The 17200-nt window shown below is 54.5% G+C and overlaps 1 protein-coding gene across 1 annotated transcript in view; it reads left to right on the forward strand.

Moving 5' to 3' along the window:
• Positions 1–17200, forward strand: part of NIBAN2 (niban apoptosis regulator 2) — a 64904-nt gene that overhangs the window by 37047 nt on the left and 10657 nt on the right. The window contains exons 2-8 of the mRNA XM_021674042.2: positions 1381–1511; positions 6446–6574; positions 8157–8262; positions 9764–9931; positions 15436–15551; positions 16133–16237; positions 16407–16569. Of these exons, the coding sequence (XP_021529717.2) occupies positions 1381–1511; positions 6446–6574; positions 8157–8262; positions 9764–9931; positions 15436–15551; positions 16133–16237; positions 16407–16569 (918 nt within the window). The remainder of the gene's footprint in view (positions 1–1380; positions 1512–6445; positions 6575–8156; positions 8263–9763; positions 9932–15435; positions 15552–16132; positions 16238–16406; positions 16570–17200) is intronic.

A 17200-nucleotide genomic window follows, 5' to 3' on the forward strand; every position in this document is an offset into this window, starting at 1 on the left:
TTCCTTGAGACGGAGTCTTGCTCTGTCACCCAGGCTAAAGTGCAGTGGCACAATTTTGATTCACTGCAACCTCCGCCTCCCAGGTTCAAGTCATTCTCCTGCCTCAGCCTCCTGAGTAGCTGGGATTACAGGCATCTGCCACCATGCCTGACTAACTTTTGTATTTTTAGTAGAGATGGGGTTTCGCCATGTTGGCCAGGCTGGTCTCAAACTCCTGACCTCAAGTGGCCCACCTCGGCCTCCCAAAGTGCTGGGATTATGGGTGTGAGCCACTGCGCCTCGCCAAACTTTTGTTTTTGTAGAGACATGGTCTTGGTGTGTTGCCTAGTCTGGTCTCAAACTCCTGGGCTCAAGCGATACACCTGCCTTCGTCTCCCAAAGTGCTGGGATTATAGGTGTGAGCCACTGCACCTGGCCAGAAAGAGTTTTTTTAATGAGGTGATAGTCAACAGGTGACTCTGTCACTTGCTTGCTTTACTTAATGGAGCACGAGCTCCCTTCCTTTTATTGGCACCTATCAGGCTAGGTCCCACCATCTTTTTTTTTTTTTGAGATGAAGTCTTGCTCTGTTGCCCAGGCTGGAGTACGTGGTGCGATCTTGGTTCACTGCAACCTCCGCTTTCCAGGTTCCAGTGATTCTTCTGCCTCAGTCTCCTGAGTAGCTGAAATTACAGGTGCCTGCCACCACACCCGGCTAACTTTCGTATTTTTGATAGAGACGGTTTTGCCATCTTGGCCAGGCTGGTCTAGAACCCCTGACCTCAGTTGATCCACCCACCTCAGCCTCTAAAAGTGCTGGGAGCCACCACACCCGGCCCCCTCCATCTTTTTACTTTTTACCATCCTGGGTGAACCAGTATATACCGATCATCTCTAGAGGTCACGTTCAGCTGTTCCCCGCCGCCTCCCCGCGCTATGGCCTCAGTGCACATTCACCTCCGTGGCCTCCTGCGCTTCGTTCTATGGGGTAGATTCCTAGAGGTGGGAGCATCGAAGGACTGGACACCCACCCCCAAAAAACGGCTGTCCCCATTCCTGACACCCCCAGCTCTGGGTGACATGGCCTGTTTTTGCACGTCCCCACCAGTGTGACGAGAGGAAATGGAGTCTTGGTTCCGTTTGCATTTGTGAATTTTGATTCTCTGTCTATGGCCATTGCCCACTTCCCCATCTGGAGGTTCACCCTTTACCAAGGCGCTTGGTTTTCACAGGAAACTCGCGGCTCTGGCCAGAAATTCAGCACAGATGAGCACAAGGAGCTTGTGCAAACAATTCCACATGCAGGAATTTGGGGCTTTGCAGCCACCCCTGCCTGGAGGAGGATTGAGATGCATCAACTTCCCTGAGGACCTCAAACTCCTGTTTGTTCTTCTCTTCCAGAAAAAACCGGGACGATCCTGACGGAGTTCCTCCAGTTCTATGAAGACCAGTATGGCGTGGCTCTCTTCAACAGCATGCGCCACGAGATCGAGGGCACGGGGCTGCCGCAGGCCCAGCTGCTCTGGCGCAAGGTGAGAGGTGCTGAGAGGGCTCGGGTGGGTTCTGCTGCCTCTCACCATGTGGCCTCGGGGGAGTAACTTGACTTTTCTGGGCCTCAGTTTTCATTGTTACTGTGATGGCCTTTAAGGTCCCCCTCCCCAGGCTGCTGCTTTTTTTTTTTTTTTTTTTGAGACAGAGTCTCGCTCTGTCGCCCAGGCTGGAGTGCAATGGCACAATCTTGGCTCTCTGCAACCTCCGCTTCCCAAGTTCAAGCGATTCTCCTGCCTCAGCCTCCTGAGCGGCTGGGACTACAAGTGCTCACCACCACACCCAGCTAATTTTCATATTTTTAGTAGAGATGAGGCTTCACCATATTGGCCAGGCCGGTCTCGACCTCCTGACCTCATGATCCACCTGCCTTAGCCTCCCAAACTGCTGGGATTACAGGCGTGAGCCACCCCACCTGGCCTCTTGTTATTATTATTATTATTTTCTTTTTTGAGACAGAGTCTTGCTCTGTCACCTAGGCTGGAGTGCAGTGGTGCAATCTCAGCCCATTGCAACCTCTGCATCCTGGGTTCAAACCATTCTCCTGACTCAGCCTCTTGAGTAGCTGGGACCACAGGCACACACTACCATACCCAGGTTTTTTTTTTTTTTTTTTGTATTTTTAGAAGAGATGGGGTTTCACCATGTTGGCCAGGCTGGTTTTGAACTCCTGGCCTCAAGTGATCCACCCACCTCAGCTTCCCAAAGTGCTGGAATTACAGGCATGAGCCACATGCCTGGCCTATTAATTTTTTTTGAGATAGGGTTTTGCTGTTGCCCAGGCTGGAGTGCAGTGGTGCAATCATGGCTCACTGCAGCCTCAACCTTTCCAACTCAAGTGATCCTCCCACCTCAGCCTCCCCAGTTACTGGGACTGCAGGTGTACACCACCACTCTCGGCTAATTTTTGTATTTTTTATAGAGATGGGCTTTTGCTGTGTTGCCCAGGCTGGTCTCAAACTCCCGGGCTCAAGTGATCCTCCAGCTGCAGTCCCCCAAAAGTGCTGGGATTACAGGCAGGAGCCACCACGCCTAGCCTCCTTCCCACTTCTGAATGGGTGGGTAACCCAGGTGGTGTTGTTGAGATCCCTTCAGTCACCATGGGTGACTCCTCCCAGCTCACCTCCCCCACCATCAGAGCTGGCGCTCTAGAGTATTGATAGTCTCCGGTTCAAGGCAAGCTCCTCCTCTAAGCCTGAGTTTACTCATCTGTCAAATGGGAGAACACCTCCTTCCCAGGGTGGCTGTGCCTGAAGCAGGGAAGGTGCTGTCACTGGCCTCATGATCTGCTATAAATAGTAGGATGCTGTTTTCTAAGGAAATATTTGTCAAGTGAGGGACTGGAAGAAGCCTGGCTCCAGCCTGAGGGTCAGTATGGGCCAAAGGGGGCTGGCAAAGCCTTCTGGGAAAAGGAAACTGTGATTGACTCAGACACAGGGCCGGGGGTGGGACTCGGGAGATCCGCCCACCTCGCCCTCCCAAAGTGCTGAGGTTACAGGCCTGAGCTGATGCACCTGGCCAGGGCTGAGCCTTTAAGTGGCTCCTTCAGGATGGCGGGGGCAGGGCCAGCCCAGGGCCCTTTCTGCTGTGACTGCAGCCCGCCTGGTAGAGGGAGATCAGGACCGTGTGTTGGAGCCACTCAGAGCATCACCTTTGCTTTTGGATCCAGAAGAGGTTGCCTCTTCCCCAGTGTTGTGGTAACCTCTTAACCCCGTGGCAGCAGAGGGGCCCAGCTGTGGCCTAGCCTGGGCGTCTGGCAGGTGCGCACCTGGATTGTAGGAAAGGAAGGAAATGAGGCCTTGGACGCAGCCCAGGTGAGTGGGGCCAGAATGGCTCCCCTGTCTGGAAAGAAAGGTCACAGGCAGCCCAAGTCTTAATAATCTAAGACAAGTGGGTGCCAGCTGAGGGCGTGAAGCATTTCCTCTGCGTGACGCCCCGTTTACTCTGGGGAGGCGGGAGTGTGTATTTATTATAGAAAAAGAGCAACATGTAAGCAAGGAGAGTGAAATGAAATCACTCACCCACAATCCCTGAAAAGCAGGTATTTTTGGTCTTATTCTGCCACTCAGGAAACAGATTATCACAATGTAAAGTCACAATAACATCATAATACTAGAGATAGTATTAATCACCAGTGGTGATAAAAACACCAATGGTTTTTATTAGAAACAATAGAATACCATGAAATTTGAACCAAATTCCTTCTCATAGAGGACAAAATAAAATAAAAATAGTGATAATAACACAACAAAAATAAGAATAAACAGCAGTTGTCTTTGTTTTTTGCTTTTTTTTAGACAGAGTCTCACTCTGTCTCCCAGGCTGCAGAGCAGTGGCACGACCTCGGCTCACTGCAACCTCTGCCTTCCGGGTTCAAGTGATTCTCGTACCTCAGCCTCCCTACCAGCTGGGACTACAGGTGTCCGCCACCCACCCAGCTAATTTTTTGTATTTTTAGTAGAGACAGAGTTTCAGCATGTTGGCCAGGCTGGTCTCGCACTCCTGACCTTAGCATCTGCCTGCCTTGGCTTCCCAAAGTGCTGGGATTACAGGTGTGAGCCACTGTGCCTGGCTAAAACAGCAATTGTCTTGTGCCTGTATTGTTTGCTCAGCCACCTGGCCCCACTCTGAGGGAGGGGCTATGATGATGCCCGCATCACAGATGTGGACATTGAGGCTCAGAGAGGCAGAGCTGCTTGTCCAGGCTCTGGCGGTGGGTGGTGGTGCCGAGACAGGAGTCCTGGTTGTCTATGACCTTGGGGCCTGTGCTGTCTCTGACTGAGGCATTGGAGAGCCTTGCAGAGTCTAGACTATTTTGCCTGGGCTGTCGAGTTCTGTTTCATTTCCTGCAGGCCTTCCAATAGAAACACGACTCTGCCATTTGAAAGTCTTAAAAATAAAATAAAATCTACTTGATCCCCTCTAAAAAAAAAAAAAAAAAAAGAAAGTCTTAAAAATAAAACCCAAACCCACAGCCAGCCACCCATTGCGAGCTCCCTGGGATCTGAGAGCGGACTGGGTGGTGGGGGTTGTTGAGCCTGCCTGGGTTGCTAGCCCACTTCTGCACAGCCTCCTGCTGGGACTGCCGTGTCCCTGAGTGCACGTCCCTATGTCCTGGGGCTCCTGCCCTAAACGGGGAGGAAGACGAAAACCAGAGGCCTCTTGCTAGGGTGTTATGAGAGCTCTCTGCTCTTTCTAGAAAAGACAGGGATTTGAGCTGGGTATGGGAAGTTTATATATAGACCACTGAGGGCAGCTCCGTGACTTGGGCAAAGCCCACTGTGTGTGAGGTGGAGGGTGGTAGGGGAGCCATTTTCTTTTCCTGTAAATATTTTTGTCCCTGGTAGGAAGAAGCCTGCAGGTCCTATTGTGTGAGCACAATGGGCTCTCCCTCTCGAGGAGTATGTAGTGTTTCCCCTTGAAAAGCAGCAGGGAGGGAGTGAGGAGAGGGGGACACGGTGAAGGGTGCGCAGGGCCAAGAGGAGACAGGACTGCGAGGATGGGCCCGGGCAGAGCCAGGAAGCTGGGAAGGTGCAGGCACAATGGCAATCACCCTTTCTCCCGTGACTGCTTCGGAGAATTGTTTCTTTTTGCAAAAGGCACCTTGTTTATTTTTGAGACAGTTTCGCTCTTGTTGCCCAGGCTGGAGTGCAGTGGCCCGATCTCGGCTCATCACGATCTCCGCCTCTGGGGTTTAAGCAATTCTCCTGCTTCAGCCTCCCAAGTAGCTGGGATTATAGGCATGTGCCACCATGCCTGGCTAATTTTTCTATTTTTAGTAGAGATGGGGTTTCACCATGGTGGCCAGGCTGGTCTTGAACTTCTGACCTGGTGATCTGTCCGCCTTGGCCTTCCAAAGTGCTGAGATTACAGGCGTGAGCCACGGTGTCAGGCCAAAGTCACCTTATTTATTGTAGAACAAATAGAATTTGCTAAGAAACAGAGGAACACTGTACTCCCCTGGATTCCCTCCCATCCAAGATGAAGCCTCTCCCCTTGTGGTCTCTCTCCTTCCAGAAGCTTCCTGGTGCTTGTCTGCTCAGGACGCCTTGCACCTGGCCATAGCTTCCTATTGGGCCCCCAACCCTGGTTTAAAGATCCTCCTTCCCCATCCCCAGATAAGTCAATCCCTGGGGCTGGGAAGCTGTCACAGATACTGAGTCCTACCAGTAGTGGTCATGGCGGTCCTGTGTATTATGCGTACCAACTCTTATGATTCCCATTTTACAGCTGAGGAAACTGATGCTCAAAGTGACGAGACATGCTGTGAGTCAGGCAGAGTTGGGCTTTGTAGGAAGGTCCGGGCGTTTTGCAGCCCACGTAGGTCACCAGCCTACATAGGTCACCAGCCTGCCAGGACGCGGGTCAGACATCAAACACCCCCAGACAGAGGCACTCTTCATCAGCACCCAGATTGAGGGAGGCCGTCTCATCAGCCATCAGAGCTGGGAGGTTCTCTGGAGCCACCTTGTTCAAGTTGTCGTTGCCCTGAGGGGAAATGGAGGCCTAGAGCCAGGGATAGACTTGCCCAGGCACTGGGGCTGTTGAAGTCCTGGTCTGTGGGTGTGTCCCCTGTGCCTGGAGCGACCATGGGGCACCAGTGCTGCAGCTGTAGGTGGGTGAGGAGCAGCCTGGTGCAGTAGGTGGGTTCCTGTCCTGGGTTCAAGACCTGATGTCGCCACACTGCCTGGACCCTGGGTGAGCCCCTCCACAGCTCTGAGCCTCACTTTTCTCATCTGCAGAATGGGTGAGAGGCAGCCAGGCTCAGGCTTTGGGAGGACCCTGGGAGATCCAAAGTGGAGGACGTACTAGGCCGGGGGCTTGCACACAGGCTCTGCTGGCTGGGCTGTCAGCTTCATGGGGAGCACCCCCCCAGCCCCTGATCTGGGCCTCATTCCCCGCCCCCTCCTGCCCACAGGTGCCACTGGACGAGCGCATCATTTTCTCGGGGAACCTCTTCCAGTACCAGGAGGACAGCAAGAAGTGGAGGAACCGCTTCAGCCTCGTGCCCCATAACTACGGGCTGGTGCTCTATGACAACAAAGTGGTGAGGCCACCCCGGCGCCGTGCTGAGCCTCCTCGCCTTCTCCACGTGTGCCTCCTCCCCACTCGGAAACTTAGGCCCCAGAAGCCACCCTCACAGCCCGCACGTGGTCACCAGGGCCAGAGCGCAACCGCAGCCCCTCCCCTCACCCAACCTGCAGGCTGCCCTGGGTGCACTCTCTGGACAGCAGCCCATTCTTCATCTCTGGGGAATACCGCTGACTCCTGTCCCTTATAACCAACTGTCACTCACTCCTCCCCATCCCTCTAATCTCTCTCCAGTCCTTCCAGCTCCAGGGTGCTGAGCCCCTTCCTCCTGCCACCTCCTTTCTCACTGGACTTCCTGCCTCTCCGGGAGGATTGTGCCTTGTCTTTTCCTTACCTCGGGAAAGCCCCATCTGGTTGAGCCACAGACCTGATTTCTTCAATTGCACATTTCTCCAGAGCAGCCAGAAGAACAGGCCTCTGCCCTGTATTTCGGGGCAGATCAGTGTTAGAGCAGCATAAAGTCAGGAACAACCTCGTGCCCCAGAGTAGTGGTTCTCAAATGGTAGGGCATCCCATTCACCTGGAGGGTTTGTTGAAAGACCGGATGCTGGGCTTTCACCCCCTACTCCAAGTTTGATTCAGATCTGGGTTGGAGCCAATATTTGCATTTCTAATAAATTCTAGGGTGGTGTTGAAGATCTGGGACCATGTTTTGCAAATCAGTGCCCTACAGGTGCTGAGCCACTTTCAGGAACTGGGTTGTATAGTGACACCTAGTGGCAGGGAGTAGCATGGCAGCCCTGCTGTATGAGCTATTCCATCAAAACCGCTTTCACCCCCTGCTACTGGTGTAAGTTTCTGGAGCAAATTCTCCTCCAGAGGACATTTGTGTGATGCTCAGAGCCTAGGAAGTTGGTGGGGGCAGTTCAGGGTAATTGTCAAATACCCCAGGCTCTGGAGACAAATAGTCCTGGTTCATGTCCTAGTTCTGCTACTTCCCAGCTATGTGAAGTTGTGGGTGTTCATGTTTCGGATGGGAGAATTCTGTGAAATGAAGCATGCGATGCCTTAGCACAGGGCCTGATATGTAAGAAATAACTAGTGGAGCTGCTGGCAACAGAGGCAGCAGTGAGAACACCGCCTCGGCCAGGCCTGTTGAGGCCCTGTGGTGTGCCAGGCGCCACCGGTTAGCTCACTCAGTCCTCACATGGCTCTGTGAGGCAGGAATGGTTATTACCCTGGTTTTATTTTTATTTTAAAATGTTTTCCTCATCCTGAATATTCTTGATTCCCTGGTTTTGATGAGAAAGAAGAATATTCTTGATGAGGAAGCTGAAGCTCAGGCATTTAAGGAACTTTATCCTCAGCATCACACAGACACTACCCAGTGAAGCTAGGAATTGAGCCCAGAGCCGGGGTCTAGGTTGCTGTACCATCCTGCTCTAATCACCATGATAGTCACACTCTTCCCTCTGTGCCTTCTCTTTCCCCTTCTCCTCCTTACTTTGGGCCACACTGAGTAGGGCCCTGAAGCCAGGTGGTGGTTAGGCTTGGCCACACCCTTAACCCTCAGGGATCATTTCTCTTGCTTTCCTCAGGCCTATGAGCGGCAGGTCCCACCACGAGCTGTCATCAACAGTGCAGGCTACAAAATCCTCACTTCCGTGGACCAATACCTGGAGCTTGTTGGCAGCTCCTTACCAGGTAAAGGAACACCCACCTCAGGCCACGATGCCCTCCACAGGCCTCCGGAGCTGGCCAGGGGAGGGGTGGCCCTGAGCCCATTGCTTGCAGCCCCACATTTGTGGAGACACCAGCTAGGCCTAGAGCTGTGACTGGGGACCTCGCCGTCTGCCTTTCCCATCTCCCTAAGTCCTAGAGGGCCTCCTGGGAGATGTCTGGTGACCTTGCCTTGTAAATCCGTAAGTCACCACTGCATGTGTCGGCACTTATTCTTCTTAGCATCCTGCTTTGGCTTCACCTTGGCTGAAATTCCCCAGCAGCCTTACAGGAACACTGGCCTCTCTGATGATCCCTGGGAACCAGGGGGCAGGGGATATGCCCACCTGGGGGGCAGGTTGTGCCTCAGGGACTTGAAAGTAGAGTCTTATTTTAATTCTGTGGTGACGGAGAGCTCGGGTGAGCGGCATCCTGGATTCCAGGGTGACTCTGGCTTTGTTTCACTGTGTCTGCTCGGGTGAGTCACTCCCCCCTCTGAATCTCAGCCTCTTCAGTGCCTACAAAGCACAGGCACTAAGAGGACTGCCCTCAGGGTGTTGTGTGGACCCTGGAGGGGCTGTGTGCCCAGGACAGCCCAACCCAGAGCCAGGGCAGAGAGAATAACTGTTATTGTTGTATTCTTAACAACAGTGGCAGGGTCACAGCCCAGGACCAGCTATCTCGCTGGATCTTACATATCCTTGAGAATGAAATCGAAGGATGGAAAAATTCCTTTTGCTGTATTTCGTTCTTCCCCACATGCCTCCCTCCCCATGTGGACACTTAAGCCACACTTTGGCCTCCACAGCCGAAATTTGAAGGGAAACCCAAGAAGGTAGTGCTTGGCTCTTGAACCTGGGCCTCTGACCTTGTGTTGTTTGTGCTTTACACAGAGTTTAGAATCTTACCCAAGAGTGGGGTGGATGTGACTTATTACCCACTCTGAGAAATGGGTCTTGCCGGGAGTGGTGGCTCACACCTGTAATCCCAGTACTTTGGGAGGCCAAGGTGGGTGGATCATGAGGTCAGGAGATCAAGACCATCTTGGCCAACATGGTGAAACCCCTTCTCTACTAAATACAAAAAATTAGTTGAGTGTGGTGGCATGCACTTGTAGTCCCAGCTACTTGGGAGGCTGAGGCAGGGGAATAGCTTGAACCCGGGAGGCAGAGGTTGGAGGTTGCAGTGAGCCAAGATCGTGCTACTGCAGTCCAGCCTGGAGACAGAGCAAGACTCCGTCTCAAAAAAAAAGAAAGAAAGAAATGGGTCTGCACAGATGCTGGACTCAGGTTTGGAGCTGAGAAGGACAGCCAGAAAGAAGGCTGCTCCCATCCCCCTGGCTCACTGGTCAGCCTGGCACAGGCCAACCTTCTCTGGGCCTGAGCCTGTCATCAGAGCTGGGGCCAAGGGATCAGTTCTCTGCCATCCTCTGCTCTCTGAGGGTAACCACAGAGGGTTATCTGCTCAGCAGGTTGTATCTCCACAGGGACCACAGCAAAGTCGGGCAGCGCACCCATCCTCAAGTGCCCCACACAGTTCCCGCTCATCCTCTGGCATCCTTATGCACGTCACTACTACTTCTGCATGATGACAGAAGCCGAGCAGGACAAGTGGCAGGCTGTGCTGCAGGACTGCATCCGGCACTGCAACAATGGTGAGCAGCCTGTGGGTGCAGGGGTGGTGGGAGGGAGGGGCAGGACCTGGGTTATTGCTAAATGGTGACACCTAGTGGCTGAGTGTGGTGTGGCAACCCTGCTCTACAAGCTGTTCTAATTTCTCTTCTGGGGTTATAAGAAACCATGTAATACCGCCCTTAATCTTCTTTCTTGATGAAAACAGTTTTGTGCTGCTTAGAAAAAAGTAGGAAATTATTCACAGAGAGGTGTGGTTGTTGATCCCTTGGATGCTGAGTCACCATCACAATCCTGATTCTGTTTTCCAGCTATATGATCTTAGGGAACTGACTTACCTCTTGGAGCCTCTGTAAAGTGGGGATACTCCCTTGTGTGTTTTAAAGGGTTTGTGAGGATTCACACAGTCTACCTCATGCTTGGTAAAGATTTTTTTTTAATATCTTTTTTTTCCTCCACCAACCAGCAGGGTGATTTGGAAACCTCCCTGCCTCCCTCAGGGCCTCGTTGCTCTCATCTGTAAACTTATGAGGCGACTCTTCCAGGTTTATTCAACAAACATTTTTAGTGTCTACTCTGAGAAGCCCCAGATCTAGGCACTGGGGTGCAACAAGGGAGCAAGAAACATTCCCTGCCCTCATGCAGTTGGCAGTCTGGTAGGGGAGACAGATGCTAGACAGATGAGGTTGCTGGGGCGATGGCTCACAGCTATGTTGGCTGCTGGGCAGAGCCACCCCGGGAGCCCTGAGGGTGTGTGTGTGTGTTGGGGGAAGGGTTGGTCAGGGCAGGCTCCCTTCAGGAGGAGGTTATGGTTCAGCTTCAGCTGAGTCCTGAAGGAGGAGATGCCAGGGCCCCTCACATCGGGGAGGAGTGTGCCAGGCAGAAGTAGGCAGCCAGCATGAAGGGTGGTAGGGGTAGGCCTAGAGGAGGAACTGCACAAGGCCCTGAAGCGGGGAGGGGATGGCCTGAAATGGGGCTGGAGGGGGGAGCCTCTGGGGTCAGGTCTGGAAGAGCCTTGAAGGCCTCTAAGGAATTTGATCAGGAAGGCTAAGGATGGTCTTCCAAGGTGAGGGTGGTGCCCTGGGGAAGGAGCAACGCAGTCCTGGACCCTGAACTGCTTCCTGGTGATCTGGCCTGAGGGAGGCGCCTGCCCCCACTCCACCCTTGGGCACAGTGCCACACAGTGCAGAGGTGGAAGGTTGCAGGGGACAGGGTGGGCTCCAGTGCCCTCTAAGCTGCTGCCACGGGCCTTGGCTCACCCACCCCTCCTGCTTGCCTCTCCAGAGCTGCCTCTGCCCTGTCTGGCCTCTGCCAAGCCAGGTCTTCAGCCAGGCCAGCCCCTGCCACCTGGGCCCAGCCACTCACAAAGGGCCTCCTGTTCCCGGGTCCTGGGTGCTGTGGGCTGAGGCTGGGACTGGGTGGAGGCACTCAAGGCTCTGGCTGCCTGGCCAAGGGCTCTCCGCCTCCCCAGCCCCTGGCTTGGTGCCATTCCTCCAGGTTTCCAAGGCTAACGGCTGACCTGGCCTGGCAGAGTGGGCCAGATAGAGAAGGGAGGTGGGGAAGGGCCACCCCACTATGTATGCAGTGAGGATGATGATAAACTCGTGCTGGAGAGTTGATTGGGAAGAGCTGGTCTGTGTGGAGCTCTTGGCGGTGAGCCTGGCACGCACAGTGGGTGCTAAGCGGGGAGGCCATGGGGGGATTCTTGGGTCTAGGGTGTAGTGGAGCAGAGGGAGGCCCAGGAGAGCTGCTGGGCCAGGGAATGAAGGAGTGTCCAGTGCCAGGAAGGTGTCCTGCCGGGTGGCCCCTTCACCCCAGACTGGGAGCTGACGAGGCTGGTTTCAGGCCTTCCTTCCACCCCACAGACTGTGAGAAAGTTCTCTGCTTCCTCCGTCTCGGAGGCTGGGCTTGGAATTTGTGGAGCCTGGAATTGCTCACTCCAGGGGCTGCCAGGAAGTAGGGGGTGGGGGGAAGGAGGCCAAGCTGGGCAGACACCAGCGGTCCCAGGCCCCCTTCACATCCTGCATTCCTGGAGCAGCTGGGGGTGGCAGGAGGCAGCTGGGGCACTGGCTATGCCGGGTCCTCAGTGTGGGCCTGGGATGCAGAGGTCTTCCTGTCTGACCGTGGTCCCCCTCTGCTGCTGGGAGCGAGGAATGCCATTTTCTTTCTTGGAAGGTCTCCAGGTCTGGCTAGAGTCAGCTGGTCCTGGGTTCGAGCCCCGCTCTGCCGTCCACTAGCTGAGTGGCCTCAAGCAGTAACTGCCTCTCTGAGCCTCAGTTCTTTCTCTGGGAAAAGTAGGGCACAGTGAGTCGAGGATTCAGTGAGCTGATGTGTGTGTAGCCTCAGCCAGGGCTGGGGCCTCAGTTTCCTAAGACTGCCATAATGAATACCACAGACCAGGCGGCGACACAGCAGGAATCTGTTCTCTCCCCGCTGGAGGCCTGAGGCGAGGTCAAGGTGTCAGCAGGGCTGGTTTCTCCGAGGCCTCTCTTCTTGGCTGGTGGCCGGCCACCTTCTCCCTGAGTCCTCGCAGGCTCATGCCTCTGCGTGCCCGTGTTTTCTCTTCTTTCAAAAAGAAATGTACTTTTCTTTAAGGGTACTAATTGTATTGGATTTGGGCCCATGGTAATTCTCTTGGTTTACCTTACCTCTTTAAGACCCTGGGACCAAGGCCGGGCACAGTGGCTCACGCCTTGGTCCCAGCACTTTGGGAGGCTGAGGCAGGTGGATCTCTTGAGGTCAGGAGTTTGAGACCAACCTGGCCAACGTGGTAAAACCCCATCTCTACTAAAAATTTAAAAATTAGCTGGACATGGTGGGGGGTGCCTGTAATCCCAGTTACTCAGGAGCTTACAGTGGGAGAATGGCTTGAACCCGGGCGGCAGAGGCTGCAGTGAGCCAAGATTGCACCACTGCACTCCAGCCTGGGTGACAGAGTGAGACTCTTCTCCAAAAAATAAAAAAGAAAGACTCTGGATCCAAATACAATCACATTCTGAGGTACTGGGGGTTAGGACTCCGGTGTATGAATTTGGGGAGTGTGAAGGCACGCTTCAGTCCCTAAGAGCTGAGCTCATGGGAAGAGCTCAGGAGGGGCAACCCTGAAACTTGTCACACTCAGCAGCTGGGTGTGCAGAAAGAGCAAGTCCCAAGGCTCCAGGCTGGCTGGCCTCTCCCCAGCCCTGCTGTCTCACGTTCCTGCCACCTGGAAAGCGGCCCCGCCCTGCACACCTGAGTTGGTACGTGCAGAATGAAAATTCCCTCTCCCGTGGGGGAGCCTGCAGGTAACACACCATCCAGATTTTCCAGCCAAAACTGGGTTTCTAGGAGATCTTGCCCTCAGAGGCTGTTGGAGTTGCGGGGGGGACCACCTCCTCTGGCCCAGGTGGGCAGCACCCCCGGCTGGAACATCCACCCTGCTCCTGTCCCTCCTGCCTGACTTCCGGTCCCTGAAATGCAGGGGTGAGACTCCCGCAGTCCCCCATCCCTGTCCAGGCAGCTGCGCTGTAGGGATGAGCACTGGGCCTCCCCCTGCTCAGCTCCCTTGTGGCTCTGACAGGCAGTGATTTCTGTGGTCAGCTGGGTGTGGGGAGGGAGGGACCCAGCGAGGGGCTTTTTCTCTGCCGTGGTGACTCAGCCCATAGTCATGGCAGTGGGAGCCTTGGGTTTCTGATGCACAGGCTTCCGTTTCCCCTTCCTGGGCTCTGGGGACACAGTGGTCAGAGGCACGCGGCCAGGGGAGCCTGCCTGCTGCCTGGCTCAGTGATGTTTAACCACGTTCTTACCCCAAGTCAGATTTTGCAACTTCCTGCCAATTGCCTCCCCGGCACGGAGTCTGGAGGTCCACACCTCACTTGAGTCCACCTCACTGGCCTTTGGGCCACTGACAGCACCAACAGTGACACAAATACAGAAATGGTGTTTTTTTCTAGTTGTTATCAATAGCAAATCCTTCCTTTTTTTTTTGTTTTTTGAGACAGAGTCTTACTCTGTCACCAGGCTAGAGTGCAGTGGCACAATCTTGGCTCACTGCAACCTCCGCCTCCTGGGTCCAAGTGAATCTTTTGCTGCAGCCTCCCAAGTAGCTGGGATTACAGGCGTCCGCCACCACACCCAGCTAATTTTTGTATTTTTAGTAGAGATGGGGTTTCACCATGTCAGCCAGGCTGGTCTCGAACGCCTGACCTCAAGTGATCCCCCTGCCACCTGCCTCAGCCTCCTAAAGTACTGGGATTACTTACAGGTGTGAGCCAGTGTGCCTGGCTTCATTTTTTTTTTTTTTTTTTTTTTTATTTGACAGAGTCTGGCTCTGTTGCTCAGGCTAGAGTGGCGTGATCTCGGTTCACTGCAACCTCCACCTCCCGGGTTCAAGTGATTCTCCTGCCTCAGCCTCCCAAGTAGCTGGGATTACAGGTGCCCACCACCACACCCAGCTAATTTTTTTATTTTTGTATATTTAGTAGAGACAGGGTTTCACTGTTGGCCAAGCTGGTCTTGAACTCCTGACCTGATGATCCCCCGCCTTGGCCTCCCAAAGTGCTGGAATTACAAGTGTGAGCCACTGCACCCAGCCTAGCTTCATTCTTTAACAAAGTTATTCAATCGTCTGTGCCAGGTACTCACCTAGACTCGGCGGTGAACAGGACAGACCCTGGGCCTGGTGGGGCAGCCAGCGGGCTCCTCAGTTATTGATAAAAAGTGTGGTCAGGGCAGTGCTGGGCCCTGCTCTCCCGTCCCTATACTGTGGCCCATGGAGCCCCACAGTGGGTCTGTGAGGCCAGGCCACGGTCACCGTTCCCATTGTTCGGAAGAGGAAACAGGCCTTCTCAGGTTCAGGGATCTAGAACCAGGCTCAGCAATCTATGGCCTGTGGGCTCCAATCAGCCAATTGCGTTTTTGTCCACAAAGCTTATCGGAGTAGAGGCACGCTCGTTTGTTTCTGGATGGTCCGTGGCTGTTTCTGTGCTGTGATGGTCGAGGCGAGCATTGCGGGAGGGATTTTATGGCCTGCAGGGCTGAGAATAGCTACTGTCTAGCCTGTTCCGGGCAAAGTTCGAAGGGCCGTGGTCCAGCAGTAAGGGAGGAACTGGGGTTAGAACAAGGGTCTCTGGGTGCCTCTAGGGCCATTCTGGGTGGCCGCTCATGGGATGGGAGCTTCCAGTCCTGGCTCTGCCACTCTCTGCCCTGTGACCCTGGGCCCATGGCCTGGCCTCCAGCTGGTTATCTCGTCATCTGTAAAGCAAAGTGAATGATAGTGTCCAGGCCTTGGGGTGGTTGGGAGGATTTCAGGAGCTAAGGAGGAGGCAAGGGGGGCTGCCTCGCTGCTGTTGGTGGTGAGGTCAGTACCGCTCTTGCTATCAGATACGACCATGACTGCTCTGATGACCACGAGGGCAGTGAGGGGGTCCCAGCCGCCCCTCCCAAGGTGCACGCTGTATGTGTGGGGAGGTTCTGGTGAGTTGTCAGCTGGCCTTGGTAGAGGCCACTGGGCCATCTGCTTACCTCTCCCGCTGCCTCTCCTGGGCAGGAATCCCCGAGGACTCCAAGGTGGAGGGCCCCGCGTTCACAGACGCCATCCGCATGTACCGCCAGTCCAAGGAGCTGTATGGCACCTGGGAGATGCTGTGCGGGAACGAGGTGCAGGTGAGGCCAGGTGGGCTGGGGAGGAGACCTCGGAAGTCATGTGAGGACCCAGCAGGGGAGGGCGGGGGCGCTGCCGGTTTGGAAGATGACTAGCTCAGATTTGGACAGGCGCAGGGCCCATGCAAATGGAGATACTTGCTATTTTATTCATCACTTACTGAGCACCTGAGCACTTACCCTGGACGAGGCGCCAGGGTACAGCTGGGAACCATATGGACATATCCCTGGCCCTCAGGGAGCTCTCCATCTAGCAGGAGAAACAGACATTCAGCAAATCAATGCATACTTCCATGTGCAGACAAAGCAGGCAGGGAGTGTGGTATTCCAGGTGGGGGAGACAGCGTGTGCAAAGGCCCTGGGGCTGGCCCCCGAGTCTGAGGATCCTGCAGGACACCCAGGCAGATCGGTCAGGACCTGTGGGAGTGAAGCTCAGGAGAGAGAGATGGCAGCGTGGGGGTGGAGCAACGGGCCAGGCCTGGAGGAGGTCGGGGCTGGAGTGCCCGGCTTGCAAGAATGCGGAGAGAAACAGGCTACCTGAGCGTGCTTCCACCCCTGCCCTGGCTTGTGCCTCCTCTACCTAGATCCTGAGCAACCTGGTGATGGAGGAGCTGGGCCCCGAGCTGAAGGCAGAGCTCGCCCCGAGGCTGAAGGGGAAACCACAGGAGCGGCAGCGGCAGTGGATCCAGGTGGGTGGGCCTGGGGCCCTGGAGCGGGGGTGGGACTGCAGCCGGCGCAGTGCCCTCAGCCCTGGTGCTGGGACCTGCAGCTGGCGCAGTGCCCTCAGCCCTGGTGCTGGGACCTGCAGCTGGCGCAGTGCCCTCAGCCCCGGTGCCGACACAGCTGCTCCGCCCACAGATCTCGGACGCTGTGTACCGCATGGTGTACGAACAGGCTAAGGCACGCTTCGAGGAGGTGCTAGCCAAGGTGCAGCAGGCACGGCCGGCCATGAAGGCCATCATCCGCACAGACATGGACCAAATCATCACCTCCAAGGAGCACCTTGCCAGCAAGATCCGAGGTAGGTGGCACCCCCATGTCCGATGGGCCCTCCATGATCCATGTAAGTTTCACAGCAATGACTTGCTCATTGATCATTTGTAAAAATTAGAGTCAATTTCTTCAGCACTGCCTGGGAAGAAAAAAAAAAATTAGAGTCAAATCTGCACTGTGGTCCTCCAACCCCTGTGAGTTGTTTTGTGGCTATGATTTCTATAAACCCAGATCTTGAATATAAAAATTTTTGTTCAGTAGATTCAAGCCTTTTTCTACCCCCCCTGCTGAGATGGAGTTTCACTCAGTCGCCTAGGCTGGAGTGTGATGGTGTGATATCAGCTCACTGCAACCCGTGCCTCTTGGGTTCAAGCGATTCTCCTGCTTCAGCCTCCCAAGTAGCTGGGATTACAGGTGCATGCCACCATGCCTGACTAATTTTTTGTATTATTTATAGAGATGTGGGTTTCACCATGTTGGCCAGGCTGGTCTTGAACTCCTGACCTCAGGTGATCCACCTGACTCGGCCTCCCAAAGTGCTGGGATTATAGGCGTGAGCCACCGCGTCCGGCCTCTCTTTTCTTTTTTTGAGACAGAGTTTCATTCGCTCTTGTTACCCAGACTGGAGTGCAATGGTGTGATCTTGGCTCATTGCAACC

This window comes from Aotus nancymaae, unplaced genomic scaffold, assembly GCF_030222135.1.
Source record: "Aotus nancymaae isolate 86718 unplaced genomic scaffold, 86718_ANA_hifiasm-v0.15.2.pri h1tg000003l, whole genome shotgun sequence".
NCBI classification, from domain to species: domain Eukaryota; kingdom Metazoa; phylum Chordata; class Mammalia; order Primates; family Aotidae; genus Aotus; species Aotus nancymaae.